This window comes from Fusarium oxysporum, chromosome 4 (assembly GCF_000149955.1).
Source record: "Fusarium oxysporum f. sp. lycopersici 4287 chromosome 4, whole genome shotgun sequence".
NCBI lineage: Eukaryota > Fungi > Ascomycota > Sordariomycetes > Hypocreales > Nectriaceae > Fusarium > Fusarium oxysporum.
Window position 1 is genome coordinate 1,755,366 of NC_030989.1, and position 23,917 is coordinate 1,779,282.

Consider the following 23,917-nt stretch of genomic DNA (forward strand, 5'->3'; position numbering starts at 1 on the left):
ACAAGAAGGTATTTAAGCCTGAAAATGTCTATCCTCTGATCAGTTGGCGCTCAACTCTAACTAGTAGTTATTTTATGCCGTTGTGATCATGAAATCAGGCCGAGCTCCTGGTCAAGACACTTTCCCATGTGAAATGACTCTAGGCCCAGATACAGGTGGGTATTGAGGGGAAGCTACTAAGTTACCCCTGGGGAACCCTTTTCTACCTTAGTGGAACCGGCCCTGAAAGCACATCCCCCATGCCCGTGTTGGCGTGCCGTGAAGTGCGCCGAGGTCAAACATTTGCCGATAAACGGGCCTCCGCATGCTCCAGGAGCAGATCTATCTTCATCATCATCCAATTGCTTCTGATCGCATTAACTCATCTTAGTTCGAACGACCCTCTTATTTTCTATCCTAATGGAGTCATAATACACGGCGACTAGACCTTTTTGATTGCCTTCTACGTGTAAACTAATTATTTATCTCTTTATTTCTTTCAATACGCCCGTCACTTCACAATCAATTGCGAGCTTGTTATTCTCCTTTCTATTCGGGACCTTCTCCCTGTGGGGTTCCGTTATCTCGGCCAACAAGCCGCGGTCCGGACGGGCTCCAGGTCCGATAAAGGACCCCAGTTCGAAGGTTGAGCTTGAGCTCGACGCAATCGCCACCACCTCTGTCGGCGGCAATTTGCGAGTCGCGAGCCATCTTTTTTCATAAAACATAACCGGCAATATGGCGGACTCAGTAGGTATGCTGCATTTTTCAATTTGTGCCTAATATACTGTACCACGGTGGCTGACGTGATGATACAGATCGCGTGTTTGTACACGCTCTCAATACCGTCAAAAAGATACCCAAGACTGGCGCATCGAGACCACCTCCAACCGATCGACTCCGACTATATGGACTTTATAAGCAGGCTATGGAGGGTGATGTCGACGGTGTAATGGAACGTCCAACAGCCGCCTCCGGAATGGCTTCCGACGACCTACAGCGCGAAAAGGACAAATGGGACGCATGGAATCTGCAAAAAGGACTAAGCCGAACAGAATCCAAGAGAAGGTATATCGAGGCGCTGATAGATACGATGCATCGATATGCGACCACGCCGTAAGCGCTCTCCTGAAGCCCAGCCTAGGTCACGGTACGATCGGGTTACACTAACACAGTCTCCCAGGGATGCCGAAGAACTTGTGTCGGAACTCGAATTTGTCTGGAATCAGATCAAGAACAACAGCCCAAGCTCATCATTATCGTCGCCGCGAGCGAATCGATCGGCCGGTGCATCCCAACCATACGAAGACGCTGCGCAAGCAAGCGATGCCGAAGGCCCTATGAAAGAGATCAGACCGATGAGCGAGTACGACGAAGCGGAACTCCGGTCCCAGAAGCAATTAGAGCTCGAGGACGATGATATCGATGGATCGCAAAATCACGATCGAGTTAGTGGTCGGTGGCAGCGAAAGGTCGAGCGTGCCCTGACAACCATGTCTGCCGAGGTAGCTGCGTTACGAGAACAAATTACAACAGGTCGAGAGTGGCGGGCAAAGAAGGAGCGCAGCTTACCAGCTTTGGTGAAGTGGTTTGCCTGGGTGGTTGTGAAGCATTTGTTCGCCGACTTTGTCATTCTGACTGTCGTGTTATTATGGCTAAGAAAGCGCAAGGACCGTCGCCTAGAAGATCTGGTGAGGGCAGCTGTCAAACTTGTCAGGGAATATGTTCGAAATGTGTTGCCTTCTCGAGGGTGATGGTTTGGCAGTGTACGATCCGACGACAGCACTCCTCGAGGTCACCCAGCATGGTAACGATGATCAGGCTTATATCACCAAGGCACAACACTGCCTCTCACCATATTGGATGGTTGCCATGGCTCTGTCGAACTGTCATGCTAATTTGGCATACGTTGGGCCACAGAGGGTAAATAACTCAAGCTGGGGAATGACTAAAGGCCCCCATTAGACTTTCTGTCGGGCAACTAAACGATTATTGCTCTCGGTGTACCATCATAAATATTAGGCGCTTTATGGAGTTTGGGGTTTATCATTGTATTTGTAACAAGAGAAGCGTGGTTATTGTGTATTTTGGAGTATGTATCAGGTAGATATTGGCACACATGGCACTTGTTGTAGAAATTCCCAAGCCATTTATCGAGACGAGTTGAGACTTTGTTTCATGACGACTGAATATTGTTTAAGCCTAGCCCCCCAAAAAAAGAAAGGGTCAGATCAACTGACAGTTTTTGTACCTTATTTTCACCTTCACTTCCGTTAAGGCTGCCTACCTACCGTTATATGCAGGTACAACCACAGTCGCCCAACCATTCACATTACAACAACCCTCCAATATTCGCCCTCCACCAACCCACTCACCTCCGGCACCATCAGCCTCAGTGCAACACCAACTGCACAAACAGCCACAAAGTTTGCCATGTCTCATACTACAGCCCACCAAAACACTTAAATAAAAGCCATGGCGCAACCTCCTCGACCTGCCACGACCATTGACCCTCTGATGGGGGTTCTAGACCCTGAAGGTCATCCCATCATCCCAAGGCTGATGTCATGCGCACCGGCCATTTTCTGCCCTATCGGCGAGAACGACAAACTCAAGGACTCTCTCAGCTCTTCCTCGTTCACGAAGCTTGATCGCCTGCAGAAAGAGCTCGATACTCTAAATACTCACGCAGTCAGAGATCGAGAGACTTTCCTCGCCCTCATTGTTCGCGAACGTGAACGCATTTTCCAGGAAGGGCGCCGCTTTCAAGCCCTTGAAGAGCTGCACGGCGGTCAGGTCAAAGCAGATGTGCCACTCGGCCTTATATCCCAGGAACTCGGCCTCATGGTCGCAAACATGGAAGCTCCAGCAAAGTCAGGTATCCCAAACACGGAGAATATCCCTAGACCAACTCTTGACTCTTCCAATGCTCGATCATTGCGCGAGCGCCAAGCTTACGAGCAGATGCGTAATGTATTAAATTTCTCGCAGATAGCCGCGAATCGTGAGGCTGAGATCAACCATCGCCGCGAGCTTCTCGAGGCGGATATCAAAAAGGAGCAGCTAAGTCAAGACCAGGAGCGTCGAGTCAACTAGAATTCGGCTCGTTCACCTGGACAACAGCATGCCATACCTCATAGCATCAAGTATGTCAACGGGGCGTCAGAAGTCAACCACGATAAGGAGATGTTCATGTTCCTCACGAACCCGAATCGCAAGCGAAAGTTGCCATGATGAATCATTTGACGAGGTGCACGTCGTAGTGAAGGAATTAGGTATTCAACTCATCTACCTTCAGCCTCCGTCCGACGTCCTATATGTACAGATGCTACGAACTTCCCAGACGCATAAAAACAAAGCAAATATTTCTATTCTTTTGCAGCCACCACCTCATACGCCGTACTCGACCTGGCCCATGGGCTTATCCTCCTCCATGCCAGGAGCCATAAAGTTTGTCCTAGGGTCACCCGTAGCCTTAGCCGCTGAGCAGCGAGCCATTGTGGGAGAGCTAGGCATAATGTTAATAGGGAAATTCAATGAATTACGAATCAATTCCACATACCTTCGTGAGATGACATCGGTGAAGTAAAAGTTGTCGATAACCTTCTTGAGAGGTGTTCCAGTGACCTGGGCACCCTTATTCTGGTCGACGAGCTGGACCTTGCTCAGAGCAGGGAGAGCAACGGGCTCAACAACGTCATAAGCAGCCAGAGCAGGGCTGATTTCAACCATACGGTCTCGGACCATGGCGACATCGTCATAAGGGAGAGGAGCGCCAAGGAACTCACTGGCAGCTCGGAGAATCTTCCAGTCAGTTCGAGAGGCACCGGGGAGGGAGGTAGCAGCTCGTGTCATCTGGACACGGCCCTCAGTGTTGATGTAGGTACCAGCCTTCTCGGTATAGGCAGCACCAGGAAGAACAATGTCAGCAATCTGAGCACCCTTGTCACCGTGGTGACCCTGGTAGACAACAAAAGCGTCCTTAGGGATATCCGCCTCGTTCACCTCATCAGCACCAAGGAGCCAGACGAACTTGGGCTTGGTCTGGGCAACCTCAGCAGAGGGAGTAGTGAAGCCAACCTCAAAAGCACCAGCACGAGAAGCCTCACGCTGGAGGACGTTGTAACCCTGCCACTCCTCAGTTCGGAAGTTAGAAGCGTGCTTATCAACGAAAGCACCAATGGTCTCGTAGTATGCCTTGGCATCCGCGTGGTCAGTAACACCGGAGCCAACAATAATCATAGGTCGCTTGGCGTTCTTGAGAGTCTCTCCAAAGGGACCAGAGAGAGCGGACTTGAGAGCAGCATGGTCGGTACCAAAGTGCTCGAACTCGAATGTAGAGTCCCATGTCTCACCAACAACACCGATCTCAAGGTCGGATCGGAGCCACTGCTTTCGGATACGGGCATTGAGAACAGCAGCCTCATGTCGAGGGTTGCTGCCAACAATCAGGATTGCATCAGCCTCCTCAATACCCCAGATCTGAGAATTGAAAAGGAAGTTGGATCGGACATCAACACCGTGGGCGATGGGCTGGCTGCCCGTAGGGGTATCGAGAGCCAGGTTCTCGGAGCCAAGCTTGTTAGCCATGTCCTTGGCGACAACCAGAGACTCAACCTCAGTAAGAGCGCCAGCAATGACCTTGAATTCGTTACCCTGAGGGTTCTTAATCTGATAAGCACGACCAATCTCAGTGAGAGCCTCCTCCCAATCAGCAGGCTCGAAGCGGCCCTCACGGCGGACCAGGGGCATTGTCAGTCGCTGAGTCTTGAGGCCGTCACAGGCAAATCGGGTCTTGTCATTAATCCACTCCTCATTCACGTCGTCATTAAGTCGGGGCAGAATTCGCATGACCTCGAGACCGCGGGAGTCGACACGGATGTTGGAACCAAGACCATCGAGAACGTCGATAGACTCGGTGTGCTTCAACTCCCAAGGACGAGCTCGGAAAGCGTAGGGCTTCGACGTGAGAGCACCAACGGGGCAGAGGTCGATAACGTTACCAGACATCTCGGAGTCCAGGTTCTTCTCGAGGTAGGTGCCAATCTGAATATCGTTGCCACGGCCAGTGGAACCCATCTCCGGAGCTCCGGCAATATCGTTGGAGAAACGAATACATCGGGTGCAGTGGATACATCGGTTCATCGAAGTCTTGATCAGAGGGCCAATGTTCTTGTCCTCGACGGCTCGCTTGCCGCCAATCTCGTGGAATCGGCCTCGGTCGGCTCCGTAACGCATAGACTGGTCTTGAAGATCACACTCACCACCCTGATCACAAACAGGACAGTCGAGGGGATGGTTGGCCAGCAAAAACTCCATGACACCCTCGCGGGCCTTATGGGTTAGAGGAGAGTTGGTCTTGACAACCATTCCGGGCTGTACAGGCCAAGCACAAGAGGCAACGGGCTTCGGAGCCCTCTCAACCTCCACCAGACACATTCGGCAGTTACCGGCAATCATAAGCTTCCTGAAGCATTGTCAGCGATGAATCGATCGTGGGAGGATTCGAGGTATCGTACTCGTGGTAGCAGTATCTAGAGATAGTTAGCTAGGCTATTCAAACTTGGCACGAACCATCTTGACATACCGAGGGACTGTTGAGCCCGCCTTCTCGCAGGCTTGAATAAGAGCAGAACCAGCTACAATTCCGTCAATAGGCGCCCATGAATACAGCCAAACAACCCATCATACCTTCAATCGAAACCTTCTTTCCATCTAGTATCAAGGTTAGCCTCTATTTCGTTGTCAATGGCCCTATGCACAAAGATGCTCACCAATTGTCAGCTCCACCTCGGCCGGGCGCTGACTTGTCGTCGCGAAGGTTCGCGAGACATTGACCGCCCGCCGGCTCGTCCGCCAAGCCGAACGTGCTAGAGTATTTCGGAGCATCGTGTCGCCTTGACGGAGGGAAGATGAAAAGGGTTGCAGGGTCGCTGGCGGCGAATATATGCTCAGTCGTTGACGTCTTGAAAGGGAACCTGCTGTTCGGGTGATGGATTTAGTGGCGCTAGTCCGCGATTAATTTACGTTAATGCTCATTGGTCAGTGTCGTTTTATTTTTGCCTCAGGCCACAGCACTGGATCCTACCTCATATTTTGCAATTTGCTGCTGGAGCTTTTTGAATTTTTCTTCTTCTACCAAATTAATTGTACACGGGCACACTTTATTGTAGGTGAGCTTGCGCAACAGATCTGCTTCGGTAGAGCTGTTGCTTCAGTCGAGTCTTCCTCTATCTTGTGCTCAAGATCAATATTCACGCCGTTTATGGAAGCATGGAAGAGTAACCAATCTCCATGACCGCTGCCTCTTACCGCCGGTCGTTACATATCACCAACCAAATACTTAGAGTAGTTGTAAATTTTGCATAAACCGAAAAGTGTACGTGTCTCCATTTTGGGTCTATGTAGTTATCTATGAACTGCAGCTGCATTGCATAGCTCGCTCGGTCTTTGGAGGATCATCTGTCCATCGGAGCTCCTCATCCTTATCGCCATTATACGTCTTTCCATCGAATGTCTCGCCATCCCAGCGATCTTCAAATGGATTGAGAGACATATGCATGACGCGGTTCAGCACATCTCGCTCACCGTCCTTCTCAACCCGTTGGATGAGCTCATCAAGTATCCAACCGCGAGGAACGAAGTTGGGGTTCATTCGCTTCATCGCCTCGATTCTGTCACTGTCTGTAGATTCTGAGACGTCCTCTCCCTCGTCCTTCCAATCTTCGATGATACGCTCGCGCCAGCTTTCAAGCCAGATCGCAAGACGCGCTCTGGCATCCTCTTCGGAAATAGTTGTTGGGGGACCTTCTTTGTGGAAGAACACAGACGCCTTCTCGTTACGTGCTTCTCCCGTGGCGATATCCTGCAACTTGATCTTGCTGAGACGACGAAAGAAGTGGTGAAAGTCAAGTTCTAGGGCCTCCAAAGTGTCGAGAGCCTCGCTGAAAAGGATATCAAAGTCAGAGTCCTTGTGTGTCTTCAGACCCAGACGAGCAGTCATGAGTCGTTTGTACTCTGCGAGGAACACTGCCTTGTACTCTTCTCCAGCCTGTGTAATAAGTTTCTCGGCCCTTGCCACTACTTCAGCCTCTTGCTCTTTGGTAACACCTTCGTTGACAAAAGTTGAATCGTCAACATTGGCGCCTGCCCCCATCAGTTCACCGATTGCCTCACCAAAACGAACGAGGTTCCACCAGATTATGGTGGGTTGGTTTCTGTAACTATAACGAAGGGTGTAATCATCATGATTGGGTGTATATGCAGGATCAAAATTGTCCATGAAAGCAAATGGACCAAAATCTATTGATAGCCCGTAGATCGAGGTGTTGTCCGTGTTCTATTATGGGTCAGCAGGGTTTCTATTTCGGAGTTATGAACAACTTACCAAAACACCATTCATAAACCCATAAGCTTGCCAGTTGGCCACCACTTTGGCATTGCGCCGTACAACTTCACGATAGAATCTCGTAAATCTGTTCTCTTCAGAACCATTATCTCCTTCAATAGTCTCAGAAGAAACTCCACGCTTGGGGTCCAGTGATTTAACAGGCTCATCAGGGTCTTCAAGTCGACCTGGCAGCTTATCCCAGCCACCAAATACGTCCTCGGCGATGTATGTGGCCAGTTGTCTAATGAGCTTACGGTCTCCTCTAGCTCGAAGGATATCAAAGTTACCAAGACGCAACCACGACTGTGCGAAACGCAGAACGATGGCGCCGGGCTCGATCGTCTCTCGGCGAACCTTTGAATCTGGCAGAAGCGTAAGTGATAGAGCTCTGGTAGTGGGGATCTTGAGGGCATTGAGTGCTTCTGAGACAATGAACTCTCGGATACTGGATCGTAAGACAGCCTTTCCATCAGCGAACCGGGAGTAAGGTGTCATGCCAGCACCCTTGAGTTGAAGCTCATAGCGCTCGCCAGAGGCAGGGTTGGTGGTCTCAAAGAGAGAAATAGCTCTGCCATCGCCTAGTTGGCCAGCCCATTGTCCGAATTGGAAGCCTCCGTAGCATTGAGCCCAGGGATATCCGCCCTCGAGCTTCTCTTCATCCCAGCCATATAACTTGTTCCCAGCTACTAGCTGTCTAAAGTCATCGGTGGACTCTTCACCAGACTTGATTCCCAAATCGCGCAACGCAGCTGGGCTGATGGCCAGTAGCTCCGGATCCTTCTGCTCGGCAGGCCGGACCCAGGTGTATGCGGCATTGCGAACTTGCCGAGGTGTAATCTGATCTCGGGGAGTTTTGTGGGAGTCGGCAGGCGTTGGGAAGATGGAATCGGCGGGAAGAGATTCGGTAAAATGCCATGACTTGGGAAGATCCGCAAGTGTCGCGCCTTCGTAGCTGGACGCTGGCGATAATGCGCCGTTACCATTAGAAATATGGGCAGCCATCTGCTTGAGTCTTGGTAGATGTGATGCTGGTGGTGAGCGCGGGCCAGCTCTGCGAAGGGCGTTGCGACAGAGCATTAACGGCGGAACGTTATGTTTGGGGACGAGATGGGTTTATAAGGAGTGTGTAAGGATTTGGAATCATTTATGTAGACATTAACGAAGGCGACATTTCAATGGTTCATGGCGATGTGACGGTGTTTGGCTGACAAAAGTGGCAATTACTGACGGTTATCATCGTCTATCTTGACATCACCTCTAGTTTCCGCTCCGGAGCTTCGGTGCCGCCCCACGATCCAGATCTGACAGGACTGACTCTTCGGTAAACCACGCCCCGGTTATTCGGACGCATGTAAGACGGAACCGGGCCGCCATTCAACTTCATTTACACGACGTAAAAGAGTATGTGGAATCAAAATGATTACGATAAATCAATGAAGTTTAAGAGCCTTGCATTGGCCGATCACTTGATCGGTCTATGACGTTGGCGAGCTACCCTGTATCTCCTGCCAGTTGCTTAGCACGATGCAGTAATACAACGACATGAACATGGCTCTGGTGTTCATAACGTATAATAATCGAAATACAAGCTGAAAGGCGTCTCAGTCGGTGGCTGCCACTCGTAATCCGTCCCGGTGGGCTTTGATCCTACGAGCGAATAGACCTTGTTTCATCATTGGCACAGCTTCCCTGAGGAGTTCATGTCATCCGCACAGAAACGCATATCTATCGAACTCCTGCTCCCCCAGATCGAACTTTTCAAAGGGCGTGAAGGAGATGTTGCGAGAGACCAAGTCCTCCTTTTTATAGATAGCCCATCGAAAAACTTAAAACAATTGACACGTACTTCAGATTTCGGAACCTTGCGTCAAAGTGAAGCCCTAAACTTAGGAGCTTATTGAGAGAGATTTTGATCATCATGTTGACTGTAACTCGCCCAGCTGAAACAAGCGACCATGTGTATCTGACACGAAACGACAAACAGACCACCACGTCTTCTACTAGGACCTATCGTTCTCATCAAACTTGTTCCTCCAGAACCCACGGAAATGCTTCTTGGCACCAAGTCGAGAGATCTCAGCAATCTCATCCTGTGTCAACTTGAATTTAGGTAGCTTAGCCAAGTATCCCTCAAGTCGCTCAACCTTGTTGCTTGTTGTAAGCGCAATGATGTCTTGGTCAATGACCCATCGAAGACCGACTTCACTTTCTGTCACGTTGTACTTCTCAGCCAACTTTGTGTAGAAAGGGTCGACAGGTCCGCCCTTAGCAGTGACAATAGGAGTAAGGGGGCCGTAAGCAGAAACAGCAATGTTGTGCTTCTTGTGAAAGTCAACAAGATCGCCGTGCTGGAGATACGGGTGGTACTCAATCTGGTTGATAGCAGGCTTGATCTTGGCGGTCTTGAGAACAGCCTCAAGGTGCGACTGGAGGAAGTTGGAAACACCAATAGACTTGGCCTTGCCAGATTCCTTGATCTGCTCCAGCTCGGCCCAACGCTGTTGCAGGTCCTCATCGGTTTCGGCAAACCAAGGGCCGTGAATCAGGTAGAGATCCACATACTCCAGACCCAGCTTCTGAAGAGAAACATTGAAAGAGTCAATAGCAGAACCCTTCTTCTCAGCAGGGATCTTGGTGGTGACATAGAGCTGTTCTCGAGGAACACCACCAGCCTTGATGGCTTGCCCGAGCTCCTCTTCGTTGCCATAGACTGTAGATTTGTCAGTTGTGGTCATGGCTTGATACTTTAACCTGCTCACCTTCGGCACCGTCCAGATGACGATATCCAGTCTTGATAGCCTTGGTAGTGATATCGACTACATGCTGGTCAAGTCCACTCTCGGGATCTTTCTTGTACTGAGCTGTTCCCAGACCGAAAGCTAGCTAATGATTGTGAGTGATGTTCCGTGTCGAGGATGATTCGGTCTGTTCATGGTTCTTTCGGAATGAAAGGGGATAAACTTACAACCGGAATCTCATTGCCGTCATTGAGTTTGTAGGTGGGGACATCTTTTGTAGCGACACTGCCCATCTTGGCGGTATTTCTCAATTTTAGTGAGTGAGGAATGTGTTTCAAGTATGAACTGATTAAATATTCAGAGCCCAGAGCGAGAAACTTAGTATGAAGAAGAGTGATTGCCGCGGATAGCATGTACATCGCCGCATCGGTTTAAATAGGTGGTCCCCCCTTCCTTGTACGGATACTTGATCTCCTCCCCCACCCTCGGGTTTGATATGGCGATTTGCGGCGGCACAATTCCGTGATTCATAACGATATGTATGAGGATGGGGTAAAGAGGAGGTAAGTTACTACGTAGTAAGTATTGCCGTATTATTGATATGAAAGTGGGTTGTAGAATCTACGCAATTGTAACCACCAGTAGCGAGACCAGATGTCTAAGAAGTTGCTCTAGATTTGGCCGGGCACACTCGATAGTAGATTATATAACATTCGAACCTTGTTCCGAAATGTTCTTGAGAAACATATTTCATTTGTCAACAATGCTCCAACATCAAAACACTTATAAGTTATTAGATGCTTATTGCTGGTTTGTATTCTTTACCCTGCCCACCTTGGGCGACTACGCTTTGCTTTTGAGTTGCGCTAGGCTAATTTATGTCACTGTAATGCTCCGTATGCTCAATACAGAAAAGACGGCGGCAATTCGTTACATCAATGACGACTGAATTTGTACGAAAGGCGTGACCTCATTTGTTCATGGTCCGTCTTGCAACCTGGTATGTTATGAGGGTAAACTACACGTATATAACTGTGGCTTGCCGATACCGGCCGCGCAACAACTAACAAATGAAATATATATACATAAACTTTGGAGAACACAATGCACAACGCTATACCGGCGAACTGTCATCAATCGTCATTCACAGCTCATCGTCAGATTCAGTGTCACTCCCTGCAGGAGCGGGTGCAGGTGTAGCTTTTGTTGATTTCTTTGTCGCGAACGGGAGAGCTCGCGGTGGCGGCGGTCTTTCGCTCTCTTTGGAAGGAGTCTTTCCCCGTGAAACAGCGTCTGGTGCTTTGTTCTGCTGAGGGGGACCTGGGTCAAGTCCATCGCCATCTTCGTCGTCGCTATCAACGGATGCTGTCGCTTCTGTGGTGTTTCCGGGATCCGTATCCACGGCCTCCTGCTTAAGGTCGACGCTCATCGTGTCAACAGCGTCATCGTCTTCTGACTCTTCAAGTATTCTTGATGCGGGAGCCTTTCTTTTCGACGCCCTTGACTTGCCAGCTTGACGAGTAGGCTTCCTTGGTTTCGGTTGCTGAACCGAGGCTTCAACAGCCTGGGAATGCTGAGATTGGCCCGCCATGCTAGGATTTGTTGATAGTGTTGCTAATACTTGCTGCTGCTCACGAATTTTGAGCTTCTTCTCGTTTAGGAGGTCCCTAAACTTCCTTAGCAACGCTGTTTCATCCTCATCTTTCGCCTTGATTAACTCTTCCAGCTGTAACTGAAGCTGGGCCACAAGAGCCTCCGACTCGGAGGATTTTGCCGACAGGTTTGCCGCAGTTTGTTTACTTGAGGCAGAGGACTCGACCGCTGCACCACACCAATCGAATAACTCAATGGCCTCATCTGGATCATGATTGAGGGTGATTGAGCCCAGACGTTGCTAAAACGGTTAGTAAAAAGACCATGTTTTAGAATGGCATTATGGTCTTACAGTGATACCCTGTATGTCCTTTCGAATGGTGATTGAAATAGACTTTTCGCTCTGGACCGTGGCTGTGGCTTGAATATCTGGGAAGGGGTTCCTGCTGAAACAAGTCTTCAAGAATCCGCTGCCATTCGCTCTCTGAAGCAGGACAATTCTTCACACGGAGAGACACGACCCTATCATGTTTCACTATCAACAAAGTCAGATTCAGGGATCGAAAAGGTGATCACATTCGCGCCAGTGCTGGAGATTGCAGACAAGGGTCTCCCAGATTGCGATGTTGGAGGGAGGGTAATGGAATGACTTACAAGATGCGACATAAGGTTCCTCTCCTTCAGTACCCACCAGCTTCAAATCAAGTTGCTTTGAACCCTCGGGTGTGGCTTGCAAAAGGACAAAGGAAGATTTGTCGTCACTCCGGGGGAACTTGAGGACTCGAGCTTGAGAAGCCATTGGGTAAGGTACCTAGGTACCGGTAGACAGGGTCCAGCGAGACTCGTGCGGTTGTCAAGACTTGGGGTTCAGATTGAGCCCAGTGGAACGATGCCAGATGACGGGGCGCCTCGGGAAGAATCTTTGATGGAGCGTTTGAACTCCCTTGTCAAAGAAGCGAGTGAGACACGGTATACGGGCCGAGGAGACCAGCGTCTGAAAGCTGGCTTGTTTGAGGAATGGGGGCTTTGAATCAAGTATCAAAGCACGTTTCCATTTGGAGCTATATAAGCAGTCTTGGCAAGATTCGAGCGTCGAGGGAATGTCTGATTAGAGAAGAGTTAAGAATGAAAAAAGAACGATGATATTGACGAGAATATTATATAGAGATCCTCGAAGTGGGCTTCGGTTTTACTTCGTCAGATTCTTTGTTGTTGTGGAAGATGGTTTGCTTGTACCATTTCTTTGAGCGATCTGTGAAGCTCTGCTTATTTTTTTATGTATATAGAAAAGGGGCTTGGGCGTAGCTCAAAAGATCGTCCCACAGCCAGGAAATGGTAAAAGAAAGAGGAATATTTTGGTGTTGTTAGAGTTTACGTTTCTCCATGTTGTTTAATAAGTTGATTTAGGTGTAGGCAGCCGTTCCACTTGGAGCCATTCGCGGAATGCATTCATGTACAATGAAGCGGTTGGCTGCAGGCTGCAGGCTGCAACCCATTTTAGGCGAGGCCTGTTCAGGGCAGCTCTAGCCTCTAGGCCCCCTCTGGGCCACATGGTCATCCGCTTCAGGAACCTGAGGTGCCGCTAATCAACCTCCGCCAGTATCAGTTGGACCTATAATTTTGGCCTTTGTCCGGTTAGTTTACGAAGTGTTGATGCTTTGATGATTCTTTATCTCAGTCTATCAACAGCATGCCATTGTAAAACTCAATATCGGTGAAATATGAAAAATAAATGTTGGCGTTCTTCGTAAACGTGACCCATTCCATAAGTCTGAGTCTGGATGTATCAATCTCGTAAAAGAGCCTGTAGATATTTGTGTCTTGCAAGACGCATCTTACAACTGGAACATTTACTAGCGGCCTTCCCTTGACGAGCTTTAACTTCAGAAATCTCGGGCATGAGATCGTGCCTAGAACTGGCTGGTGGAGTAAGAAGCCGGTATATAATCGTATACTGATATTTTCGACGAGACATGTTGGAGGGAGGTTAATCTATGCGGGACAGTGGCATGGGGACGACGAAATTATCATCATCATAAGAGCCAGGGTATGCTATGTACCTGTGTCTATTTGTATGTTCAGGTTTTTAGCTTTGTGAGATCACCCAAGATCGTCCAGGCACGCCAGGCACAAGATATGGAGGCGAAAAGCTTGGAAAACAAGCTGAATTAAGCTGACAGAGCTGGGTCTTGAGCAACCAGCCACCAAACGCAAACTGGTGACGTCCTATGAAGAAAACTTCGACTTGTCGCGACTATGACGCGTGAAGGTTTGGCCAATTGGGCGGTTCCCCTCACTACAAACGGTTCTGCTTCCGCAGGCAAGAATCTCATTGTTTTCGCAGCTAAACTTTGTTTGTGCAACGGTAGTCACGTGAAGCCACCTCAGTTCTCAAACCTGCCTCCGATTTTTCCTTCAAAGGTCTGGTCACATTCTGGTCCGTCCAGGAGAGACCTTTTCAGGTGTAGCGTCTGTAAGCATTCGGGCGTAGTGCTTAAATAGCGCAGCAGCCAAGAGCTGACCACTTGTCTGTGGAGCCACCTCTAGCGATAGCAGTGCCCAGCAACTGATGGCTACAGTGGGCACGTCCCTTAACAGTTAGCGGGGGCCACCTCCAGCCACGCTCAGAGTTAACCCCCCAGCCTTCCATTTCTCTACCAAGCTGGAGTGGAGTGGAGTGCGTTGTGATTCACAGAGCACCTCACCTCAGTCACCCACCAAACCTAGAGCCAAACTAAACAAACCAATCCACCTCATCCACAGCCGACCGCATTCCTGACCTTTGCATCCTGTCTCGCACGTCACCCTCTCGACCATCAAAAAAATCCTCACCTACAGATATCAAATTCGGTTCCCTTCTTCGAACGAGCTTTTCCTGTGTCGATCTTGGTTTTTGTTTGTCCATCAGCTCGCAGCACACGGCGACTTGGTGACGGTTTTCTTTGTTACTATTATCACCACATTTCGCTTCTCCTCCCACATTTGAATACTTGATCAGCGACTCGCACAAAGCGACTACAAACGCATCTGCAGCATTCGCGAAACCTTTCCCTACGATTGTCGATTTTTTGTCTACTTTTCTTGACGCCGCTTTCTCCTCAAACGTCACATTGTCACGCTTGAAGGATATGCTATTGTATGCGGGGAACAATTACCATTGACAATAATGACTACACGCAATTGACATCGCGTCCCCAACAGCCAGGCCAACCAACACTATTTGCCAAACCTTGGCCTCAGCATATAGATTGCGTACTACACACAACAACACATTCACTACCATGGAACCCTTGCGACTTAAGCCCAGACAGCCCGTCGAGGCCGACATAGAGAATTGGGACGACGATGACTTCGTGGTAGAAGGCGACGATTTATCCTTCCGCAGCCCATCTACTGCCACAAACAATCCTTCGCGACCATCCTCTTCAAGGCGACGCGATTCTGGGTCATCCCACTTTTCATTTAGATCTGAACTTGAAGGAGAAGAAGAGCAACATGTCCATATCCCGGGAGATGACGAGAAGTCAACGCTGGATGCCATCGCCGCAGCCCAAAGTGCCGGCATCCCATTACCATCAAATGTTCCATCTTCTGCTCTCATGGGAGGTACTATCAAACGCCTTGGCGGACGAAAAATTCGCAAGATCATCCAAGACGATTGGGAGAACGACCTAGAGATCCCCGACTCCTCACAGGGTTTGAAGATGAAGAAACTAGAGCAACCTAAGTCTCCCGAGACCTCGCGGCATGTCAGCTTTGGATCTACACATACTAGCCCTATGAGCTGGGGCAACTCACCTCCTACTTCTCCCTTTGACAAAGTCAACCGACGTGAGTCTACTCAATCAATTCAGTCTATACAAAGCATGCAGTCTATTCAGTCTGCCACAAGCAGTCTTTCTGCCGCCATAAATCTGGATAGATTTAAAGACGCTGATGACGATGACGACTTTTTTGGAGACGGAGGTGATACTATTAGAGCCTCCAAGAACCGTCAACTTCCAAAACCTGTTTCTTTTATCACACCGCCTACTCCTCAGAGAGAAGCCAAACCCTCCAACCCAGAGGATGATTTTGAGATGGATCTTGAGCTTCCATCAGACGGAAAACTTAAACTTTCCACCAGAAAGGAGATCCCCAAGACACCTTCCAACCAGTCAGAGGATCTGGACTGGGGAGAAGGAAGCTTAGGCACTCGATATGGTGGGACCAGGCGAGACGCGCGTTCTGCCCGAAGCTCAGCGGCTTCTGCGCTTAGCCCAAGTGTGTCGAGTTCTATCACTGCTGAAAGTGAGGATGAAACCTTTGATGGACTTGTCCTCCCTCCGGGGCCTGTCAACTGGACTGAGAGGCTTCAACACAGGCGGAAGAGCCGATCGCCCAACCGCATTTCCGAAGAACCTATTGTACCCGCAAAGAAGATCCCGGCAGCTGAAGCCGATAAGCCTGATTTTCTTGACGGTCTTGACCTCGGCGAAGGAGATGTCTTTGATTCGAGCAAGCTCACTCTACATAAGAACGTCAGAGTCAAGGAAACACGACCGGCGAGCCCTGCTCGACCCAAAGCGGCAGTGTCGCTCACATTTACACACAAACCACTCAATTCAACTCGGATACCTCGGTTGAACCACCATGAGCGAACACACTCAACATCGTTGGAGCCTGTGTCTGAGAGCGGTGGCCCTATCCCGCAGCGCACTCGTCGCTCTCATTCCAGATTGGGCCACTCATCCCAATCCTCCATCGTCAGCCTGCCAACTCCCACTACAACCTCACCATCTCATGGACTGCCGCCCACTCCACGTAGGAGGGAAGTTAATCTTCGCACCTCTACAAATTCACTTCGGACTGAGCCGACAACCACTAGTGCCCAGCTACTTAAGCAAAAACGCTCCCTACCTGCAATTCGTGGACTGAATACACCGGCCAAACAGCCTTCCTACCGTCATGAGAGACCTCCTTCAAGGTCGGAGAATAATCGACCATCGTCTGGTGTGAGGCCAAAGACGCCCACAGAACGTCAGCGACATGGCGCGACAGATAGCCCGGCAACTGTCCGCAAGTCTCACCTGCCATTTCTGCCTGCCGGCGCTTCTCAGTCGCAGTCACAGCACGTTGCTACAAAGCAGACTCGCGGATTCCGTCGACATGATTCAGACAATTCTATTAGTTCTATTGACCTACGCCCTAACTCTCGTACACTTTCCCGATCGACAATGCGATCACCCAGTCCAAACCATCGTCACCGCGTCACTGCCGATACTTGGGAGCGTTTGAGCAAGCCAAAGAACAAAAAGAACTTCGGCGATGGTCACGAACTGGACGGCTTTGATGATTTGCCCACATCCAAAGAAACTGAGACAAAGTACCTGAAGCAACCGACTAGCTCAGGACCAAAAGTTGCTTTGCGTAACAAGCTGTATCAAAACGTTCTGCCAGACAGGAACACTACCACGTCTCCATCAATCCCTCCTACCCCTCGACCATCCTTTACTCCTCACTTTGCTCGTGACACTGCTGCAAGTAGAATTGCCCGGGAGACTGCGCTGGCTCAACGGGTCCCTAGCAATGGCCCGTTGACGCCCCTGAACTCCCAGCGTGTCGCTCACCTTTCCTCGCGAGGCAATCTGACTCCTACCATCCCTCAGTCAAACATTCGATCGAGAAAGCACAAGCGACCACAACAGACCAAGCCACACCTGATCTCAAACTTGAATAGTGGCAAAGAGTCGAAGAGTAAGTTTACCAGAGCTCGCGTTGATACTATCGCTAACAAAATACAGTGGTGAATGGTATGTTCTACAATGCAGACACATACAAATGGGAAGGCAATGAGAACGCCCTCAATGTTTTTGAACCCCCTGTACAAACACCTACTCAAGCAGTTGTGTCAAGCAATACCCGCGAGAAAGAAACGTCGACACCTCGTCCTGCACTCATTACCAATATTAGCGCCACCAAGGGCGTTCAAGTTGTCGGTGGCATGGTCTTTGATCCACAGAACATGTGCTGGCTTAAACTTGATAATCCTGCTAAGCCCACCTCTGAGACCAGCGACACTATGGATGGTTTTGACGCGCTGGACGACGAAGACGTTTTCAAGGATATTCCTGACTTGGAAGATAACGCTGCTGACGATGAGGGCGCCCAGGGTCGTGTTAGCGACATCAAGGATGAGTGGCTCGTTGGCGAAGAATTTGATGTTGGGCCTGAATTCATCAGGCGACAACGAGAAGAAGAAGATCGGTGGAGAAAGAAGTGCGAGAAATGGATCGGCCGAGGATCCAGAGATCGCGAAGCTTGGCGGTGGACGATACGCGAGCTTGTCTCACAGTTTGACGATTTGGCTATGTGAGAGAACTCGAGCCTCACGGCTCTTTACCATTCTTCGGCATCACTGTTAAGCAACAACTTGTAATATGCACACTCACCATACCGAGCAATTGTGGATACACACAATATGGCAGAGTCACCTACACGATTTATGGAACAAACAACTGATTGTCATGAAGGGATTACGGCTGGATACCCCGGGTGGTTTGGGTCGACATGACTCTGGTTTTTGATATTTTTTGTTGCTCTTTTTTGTTTGTTTTTTGCCAGCGCCAAGGGATATTGATGACCACCATGTACCATATGGCAAAAAAGGGTTAGGCTGGCTTTGGATTTTGGGGAATGATAGAAAAAATGGCGGCCAGCGGCAAACCCCCTTACGGCTGGGAAGCTGGGCTATTTAATGACGAGATGAACTTTACGACCTGCTTTATTAGCCACGACATTCTTTTATTCATTTCTTTTGTGGTCTAGTTAGATTTTATATCAAATGAGATGCTCTTGCAGTTGAAACTGTTGTAATATGAATGGACTCCAAACACTTTTGTTTATTATCTAGCGTATAATATGAAAAACCCTCTACGTGAACAACACTAATAGTCGTCAAACCCATAACCATTTTTAGAACAAGAAACTCCCGCGAATGGTTGAGCAGTTGGTATCTACTTCTGTTTTTTGATCTCCTTCTCCTTCTTTGCCTTTTTGCTGTTACTTTTAGGATCCAGACCCCTTCGGCGCATGGCATTCCTTCGTCCCTTCTCCATGTACTCCTTATCCTCCTCCTCATCCCAGCCGCCAAAGTCGTCGTCGGGCTTCGCCTTGCCTGTCTCCTCATCATCTGTGGCGATAGGTGTCCTGTCGATGACCTCGTCCTCATCAGCGGGGCCAGTAGAACGGTCACGAGCGTTGGAGGCGTTAGCGGGCGTGGGGCCGATCTTATGGAACTTGGCAACGAAGAAACCGTCCACGTTGTAAGTATGAGGGTAGTATCGGCGGGTGTGGCGCATAGAAGGGTCGAATTTCTTGCCCATGTAGCTGGTGAAGCCCTCCTTTCCAAATGCGAGACCAGCATCGACAAGGCGAACATTGGGACGACGAGAGAGGGCGTATTGAACGACCTGTTCATTCTCCTCAACGGTGACGGAACAGGTTGAGTAAACAATATAGCCGCCCGTCTTGGAGGCATGGTTGACTGAGTCAATGGCGGCGAGAACAAGCTGCTTCTGAATATGGGGGAGTTGCATGAAGTCGCGCTCTGTCTTGTTGGTCTTGACACTAGGATCCTTTGCAATAACACCAGTTCCAGAGCAGGGAGCATCGAGAAGAACACGGTCGAAACCACCCATAGGCTTGGGGAACTCACGGGCATCGTAGTTTGAGACAATGACGTTGCGCGTTCCAAGACGGTGAATGTTACCGATAAGACCCTTAGCACGAGCCTTGTTAGGATCGTTAGCCACGACGATACCGGTGTTCTTCATCATAGCAGCCATATAAGTAGTCTTTCCACCGGGGGCAGCGGCCATATCGAGCACGCGCTCGTTTTCCTGGGGGTCGAGAGCCATGCAGGGCAAGAAAGAGGAGGCAGCTTGGAGAATGTAATGGCCGGCAAGATACTCAGGAGTGGCACCGAGGGGTACGCTACTCTCGAAGACCTGGAGACCAACCTTGGACCACTTTCCGACGGGCTCAAGAGTAACACCACGGTTGATAAGAGCCTGAGCAAGATCACGACGATGAGTGCGCAGAGTGTTTGTGCGAATGACGACGGGACGGGCCGACTCGTTAGCCTCAAAGAAAGCAAAAGCCTCACGGGGGGTGAAGAGGTTGAAGAGCTTCTCAGCGAGATACTCAGAGTAGCCATAGTAAGAGCAAATATCCTTGATAAGTTGTGATGTATACTCGACTCTTGAACGACCCTCCTCAGACAGGTTGGCGAAGTCGTCCAGGACGCGGATGTTCTCGGTGATTCTTGTTCGCAGAAGTTGCAGATCGGGGGCTAGGAGGGCGTTTGTCTTCTTTGAGAGCTCATCGTCGCTGTCTTCATCGGACAGAATATGAGGCTTGTCGCCGTGGATGTTGGTCTGGAGAGCCTCTTGTGCCATCTCAGCCTCTGCTTCGGCAGCTTCCTCTGCCATTTGAGCATCCAATTTCCTTGAAAGACCCGCAATGTTGGCGGCTGTGAGCTTCTCCTCAGCGTCGGACTCGTCCTCGTCCTCAGAGAACATGGCTTTCGTGTTCTTGCCTCCAGCGTCTTCGTCAGAGTCGAATACAGAGTCATCATCGTCTGAACCGAGGAAATCGTCGCCGAGTCCGGCGCCGCATCCCAGGTCTGAATCGTCCTCGAGATCTTCAAGGTCAAACTCATCGTCCATCTCCTCATCGGACACGTCCTCCAGCGCCGGCACTGGGGCCTTCTTGCTCTTCTTCACCTTGCCATTGGCCTTTGGCTCCGGAGCAGGCGCCGCAGCCTTCATAGGCTTGGTAACTTTTGTCTTCTTGACATCCTTCTTAGTGGCGACGCCATTTCTCTTGGGTTCGATGACCGTCCTCTCCTTTGTGTTGGTCTTTCGCTTCTTCTTCTCGGGCGCCTCGACGACGGGATCGACAGGTAGACCGGCCTTGCGCTTCAGTTTTGCAAAGTGTTCCTCGGAAAGGGGTTGAGGAGGACCCTGCTTCTTCATGCGACGCCCGACACCCATTTTAAAGTGAAAAGAACAGCAATTGAAAAGTTGTCAGAAAATTAGTTCGACCGAGATGCAAAACAGATCTGGTCTTGGTTCTTGGGCCTAGGAAAAGTTACAATAGATCGCGCCCCGCCGAAACTTTTTTCTGCGCGCTGCGATTACCAGGGTCCGATAAGCGGCAGAACTTCGTATCGGGTCGCGGAAAAAGTGCCTTATGTAATCGTTTGTGGGCAGCTTGAGCTTGCTCTGTTTGGGTGTGTTCAATGACGATACCTAGGTAGTTGATGAAGCTGGCTACTATTGATTAGTTCCTATTGTTGCGAGATAGAGGCTAGTCACATCTTCACCATACTTCTAGAACCCTATACAATCGAAAGACTCCCTTCACTATCCTCCAACCTTCTGACCCATACATTCATTATCGTCGCTCAACCCCGCCTCCGTCGAGCTAACAGTCTACTACAACGAGGCCATCATCATGTCTGAAACCGCTTTCGCCCAAACATTTCTGGCGTCGCTAGAGTCGCGGCCTGTCCGACTCTCTGCCGACCATGTCGAAGACCCCAAGACTTACCCTGCTCGGCCACCTGTATGGACTTCATACTCTTCCTCCAGAACACATGCTAATACCAGCTCTAGTACATCATTCCCCGCATGCCCAAGGCCATGAGCAAACCCAACAACCTCGCTCCCGGTTCCGAACGAAGCATCACTGTGTCACTCAAGTCGCTTCGCAACCCTCCTCTGAGCATCAAGCTCACTTCTCAACCCCTAGACACCTCAATCCTGGATATCAAGGCCAATATCGAGAAGCAGACAAGGATACCCGCCGCTAAGACTAAGTTGCTGCACAACAAGAAGCCTATCCCTGATAGCAAGATTCTTAAGGACCTACTAGGCGAGACGGATATGTCTATTGAGTTTACGGTTATGGTTATCGGAGGTGCCGCTGCTATTCCACCAGAAGAGCCTGAGGCCACCCCTGAGGCCCAACCCGTAGGCGCCCAAGCCTTACAGACGGAGGCCTTCTGGAGTGACCTGAAAGGATTCTTGATGCAACGACTAAAGGACGAAGCTGAGGCCGAACGTCTCTCTGAGCTTTTCAAATCAAGTTGGGAGTCGAGTCAAGCAAACCCATAGAAGGCGACGATGTTTAGAAGCAATGAGAGCATGACAGAGACACATGAATAGATAGATGGTAAAATGCCAATAGTTGCCACATACCAGCATGCGGTTTTATTTCCCGTGGTACGTACGATACATGGTCAGTGCCGGCAATTGTGCGAATCTAGGTCGCGCCCCCAGAAGTAAACTCGCTGGTCTGCGTCCCTGGAGGAAACGAAACATTCCATCGTCCCCGCGTGTTTGTTCCACCCACTCACTATGCACTCCTACTCATTTGCTTGTTTTGGTGTCTCAACTCTTGAAACCGCCATAGGTATGTTCAAATTCCATGTCCACCCGCTTCTATATGGGAGCGCGGGCGACGATTGGGTAGTCGGTGACAGCGCGTTTAACCAGCAAGACCCTTGCTGACGGTCTTGAGGATGGAGTCGTATTCGATGTCATCAGTGTCGTTGGCCTGGAGCTCGGTGGCAATGCCAGTGAGCGATCGCTTAAGAGCCTCCTTGGAGGAAGCGTAGATCATCTTGGGCTGTCGTTGGGTATTAGTGGGTGCCTGAATGAGACGCATTGCCAAGCAATATCGCGTGTCTACGTACCTGGATACCGGCATCATCGGGAGACCAGGCGATGAAGGTGATCTTGTTTCTGTCCGACTGTCAGTAATTTGGGGGTGTTGAATTGGGCCACGTGCAGGCCGGGGTAGGACTGCATACCGGATACCATCGCCGGAGGCCAGGCTGTACTCGAAGTCGTAGACGGCGTAACGGGGACCCTTGCCAACAGCGCCCTACAAAAGATGTTAGAATTGGTGATTCGGCCTCATTCTCCATTCGTCGGATTGGCATGCGTACAGTTCGGCTCTTGGAGGTAGCGTTGACGAGCTTCTCACGGAAGTCCTCCCAGTCGCTGTTGTCGGAGGCGTGCTCGACAACGATCTCCTTGTAGTCGTCGGAAAGCTTGTAGACGATGTACTTGTACTTCTTGTTGAGCTTCAGGTCGTTGAAGGCAGTTATGCAGTCCTGCGAAACGGTGGCACTGTATTTCAAAAAAGCAAAGTTTAACGTTAGCGCCGTTGTCTCAAATAATGCTGTCTAGCTGTTGCGTGTTTGCCCCGCGCCAGGCGTCATAATCATGGCCGAGGGGGAGGGGAGATGAGTAGCGAAGCGAGGCTCAGCCGCGGGGAAGTGAGGATTTTATGGGCGCGCGCGGATCAAATAGCTGAAGAAGAGAGCGGCAAGACGAACCCGGATTGAGACTGTGAATTATGATTAGATTCAGGGGTTTTTTTGGTGGCTTTGTTGGGGAGCTTACCATGATTGCGGTCTACGTCAGGAGACGGGATCTTTAGGATGAGGGGTGGATGGGCTGGGGGAAGCTCTGAGTTAGCTGTAGACCTCAAGCACAGGCTGTAAGATGATGAAATTTTGGTTTAGGGTGGAGGGGAACAAGAGGCTCTCGGCGTACGTACAGAGTGGATTGAAGTGTAGGAGAGAAAATCGACAGTCTCACGATGCAGAGCGAAGCGAAGCAAAAGGACAAAGTCGATGGAAACGGGCGTGAGAGTGGGTTGTATCTCTTGGGTTAGTTCGGTTTAGGCGGTAGAAAGAGAGAATTGCCTTGTATTGTCCCATAGAAAGGCGGGGCCGTTGCGGGAGAAACTTGAGTCGAGTCTCCCCTCTCTTGGGTGCTCTTCTCCTCTTGGTGGGGGTTGCCTGTAAGGATAGCTTCACGTGACTGGACAAGAGTGTATGTCAGGAGAACATTACCTACCTTAGGTACCTACTTAGTTAAATACGACATGAGTTGTATTGAGATCCTGGCTTGTATTTACACTGAACTCTTGCATAGATGCACTAGTATCTCAGTTACGAAACTGTCTACTGTTGATGTCTGTTCTCGAGACCGCGAAGCTCACCCTTGTCGTAACTCGTCATCTCTTGTTTGTTCATGCAATGGACCCCTGCTCTATCTCGGCGACTCGGAGCTTGCCTTACCCAATCCCAATGCAAACAATCAATTCTCACCATCAATATAAACATATCAGCATGTTATTCATAGTACATTTATGACAC

At 49.9% G+C, this 23,917-nt stretch overlaps 10 protein-coding genes across 10 annotated transcripts; 4 read left to right on the forward strand and 6 right to left on the reverse strand.

Annotated features, from left to right (window-relative positions):
- Positions 1 to 300: 300 nt before the first annotated feature.
- On the forward strand, positions 301 to 2,135 carry FOXG_07986 (uncharacterized protein). Its single transcript, XM_018386701.1, has 3 exons — positions 301 to 733; positions 798 to 1,095; positions 1,163 to 2,135. Exons 1-3 carry the CDS (start codon positions 718 to 720, stop codon positions 1,731 to 1,733), a joined length of 885 nt encoding a protein of 294 aa, XP_018243884.1. The 5' UTR covers positions 301 to 717; the 3' UTR covers positions 1,734 to 2,135.
- A 319-nt stretch (positions 2,136 to 2,454) lies between these two features.
- Positions 2,455 to 3,075, forward strand: FOXG_07988 (uncharacterized protein; the record flags this gene model as incomplete). Its single annotated transcript, XM_018386703.1, has 1 exon — positions 2,455 to 3,075. The coding sequence occupies one exon, from the start codon at positions 2,455 to 2,457 to the stop codon at positions 3,073 to 3,075; it is 621 nt and encodes a 206-aa protein (XP_018243885.1).
- A 296-nt stretch (positions 3,076 to 3,371) lies between these two features.
- FOXG_07987 (NADH-ubiquinone oxidoreductase 78 kDa subunit, mitochondrial) lies at positions 3,372 to 5,981 on the reverse strand. The gene is made up of 6 exons (XM_018386702.1): positions 5,754 to 5,981; positions 5,671 to 5,694; positions 5,567 to 5,618; positions 5,499 to 5,513; positions 3,542 to 5,446; positions 3,372 to 3,487 (listed from the first exon to the last, which is right to left on the reverse strand). Exon 5 carries the CDS (start codon positions 4,182 to 4,184, stop codon positions 3,981 to 3,983), a length of 204 nt encoding a protein of 67 aa, XP_018243886.1. The 5' UTR covers positions 4,185 to 5,446; positions 5,499 to 5,513; positions 5,567 to 5,618; positions 5,671 to 5,694; positions 5,754 to 5,981; the 3' UTR covers positions 3,372 to 3,487; positions 3,542 to 3,980.
- Positions 5,982 to 6,058: 77 nt separating this feature from the next.
- Positions 6,059 to 8,762, reverse strand: FOXG_07989 (uncharacterized protein). Its single transcript, XM_018386704.1, has 2 exons — positions 7,367 to 8,762; positions 6,059 to 7,318 (listed from the first exon to the last, which is right to left on the reverse strand). The coding sequence occupies exons 1-2, from the start codon at positions 8,444 to 8,446 to the stop codon at positions 6,392 to 6,394; spliced, it is 2,007 nt and encodes a 668-aa protein (XP_018243887.1). The 5' UTR covers positions 8,447 to 8,762; the 3' UTR covers positions 6,059 to 6,391.
- A 101-nt stretch (positions 8,763 to 8,863) lies between these two features.
- Positions 8,864 to 10,554, reverse strand: FOXG_07990 (alcohol dehydrogenase). Its single transcript, XM_018386705.1, has 3 exons — positions 10,335 to 10,554; positions 10,129 to 10,252; positions 8,864 to 10,079 (listed from the first exon to the last, which is right to left on the reverse strand). The coding sequence occupies exons 1-3, from the start codon at positions 10,524 to 10,526 to the stop codon at positions 9,370 to 9,372; spliced, it is 1,026 nt and encodes a 341-aa protein (XP_018243888.1). The 5' UTR covers positions 10,527 to 10,554; the 3' UTR covers positions 8,864 to 9,369.
- Positions 10,555 to 11,003: 449 nt separating this feature from the next.
- Positions 11,004 to 13,139, reverse strand: FOXG_07991 (uncharacterized protein). Its single transcript, XM_018386706.1, has 3 exons — positions 12,355 to 13,139; positions 12,053 to 12,235; positions 11,004 to 12,001 (listed from the first exon to the last, which is right to left on the reverse strand). The coding sequence occupies exon 3, from the start codon at positions 11,696 to 11,698 to the stop codon at positions 11,252 to 11,254; it is 447 nt and encodes a 148-aa protein (XP_018243889.1). The 5' UTR covers positions 11,699 to 12,001; positions 12,053 to 12,235; positions 12,355 to 13,139; the 3' UTR covers positions 11,004 to 11,251.
- Positions 13,140 to 14,981: 1,842 nt separating this feature from the next.
- FOXG_07992 (uncharacterized protein) lies at positions 14,982 to 18,055 on the forward strand (the record flags this gene model as incomplete). Its single annotated transcript, XM_018386707.1, has 2 exons — positions 14,982 to 17,436; positions 17,484 to 18,055. The coding sequence occupies 2 exons, from the start codon at positions 14,982 to 14,984 to the stop codon at positions 18,053 to 18,055; spliced, it is 3,027 nt and encodes a 1,008-aa protein (XP_018243890.1).
- A 479-nt stretch (positions 18,056 to 18,534) lies between these two features.
- Positions 18,535 to 20,843, reverse strand: FOXG_07993 (uncharacterized protein). The gene has a single exon (XM_018386708.1). The coding sequence runs from the start codon at positions 20,733 to 20,735 to the stop codon at positions 18,696 to 18,698; it is 2,040 nt and encodes a 679-aa protein (XP_018243891.1). The 5' UTR covers positions 20,736 to 20,843; the 3' UTR covers positions 18,535 to 18,695.
- A 132-nt stretch (positions 20,844 to 20,975) lies between these two features.
- On the forward strand, positions 20,976 to 22,091 carry FOXG_07994 (uncharacterized protein). The gene is made up of 2 exons (XM_018386709.1): positions 20,976 to 21,309; positions 21,360 to 22,091. Exons 1-2 carry the CDS (start codon positions 21,199 to 21,201, stop codon positions 21,858 to 21,860), a joined length of 612 nt encoding a protein of 203 aa, XP_018243892.1. The 5' UTR covers positions 20,976 to 21,198; the 3' UTR covers positions 21,861 to 22,091.
- Positions 22,092 to 22,233: 142 nt separating this feature from the next.
- FOXG_07995 (cofilin) lies at positions 22,234 to 23,915 on the reverse strand (the record flags this gene model as incomplete). The annotated part of the gene is made up of 7 exons (XM_018386710.1): positions 23,314 to 23,915; positions 23,157 to 23,210; positions 23,090 to 23,100; positions 22,697 to 22,880; positions 22,559 to 22,632; positions 22,442 to 22,490; positions 22,234 to 22,374 (listed from the first exon to the last, which is right to left on the reverse strand). Exons 2-7 carry the CDS (start codon positions 23,157 to 23,159, stop codon positions 22,234 to 22,236), a joined length of 462 nt encoding a protein of 153 aa, XP_018243893.1. The 5' UTR covers positions 23,160 to 23,210; positions 23,314 to 23,915.
- Positions 23,916 to 23,917: the final 2 nt, after the last annotated feature.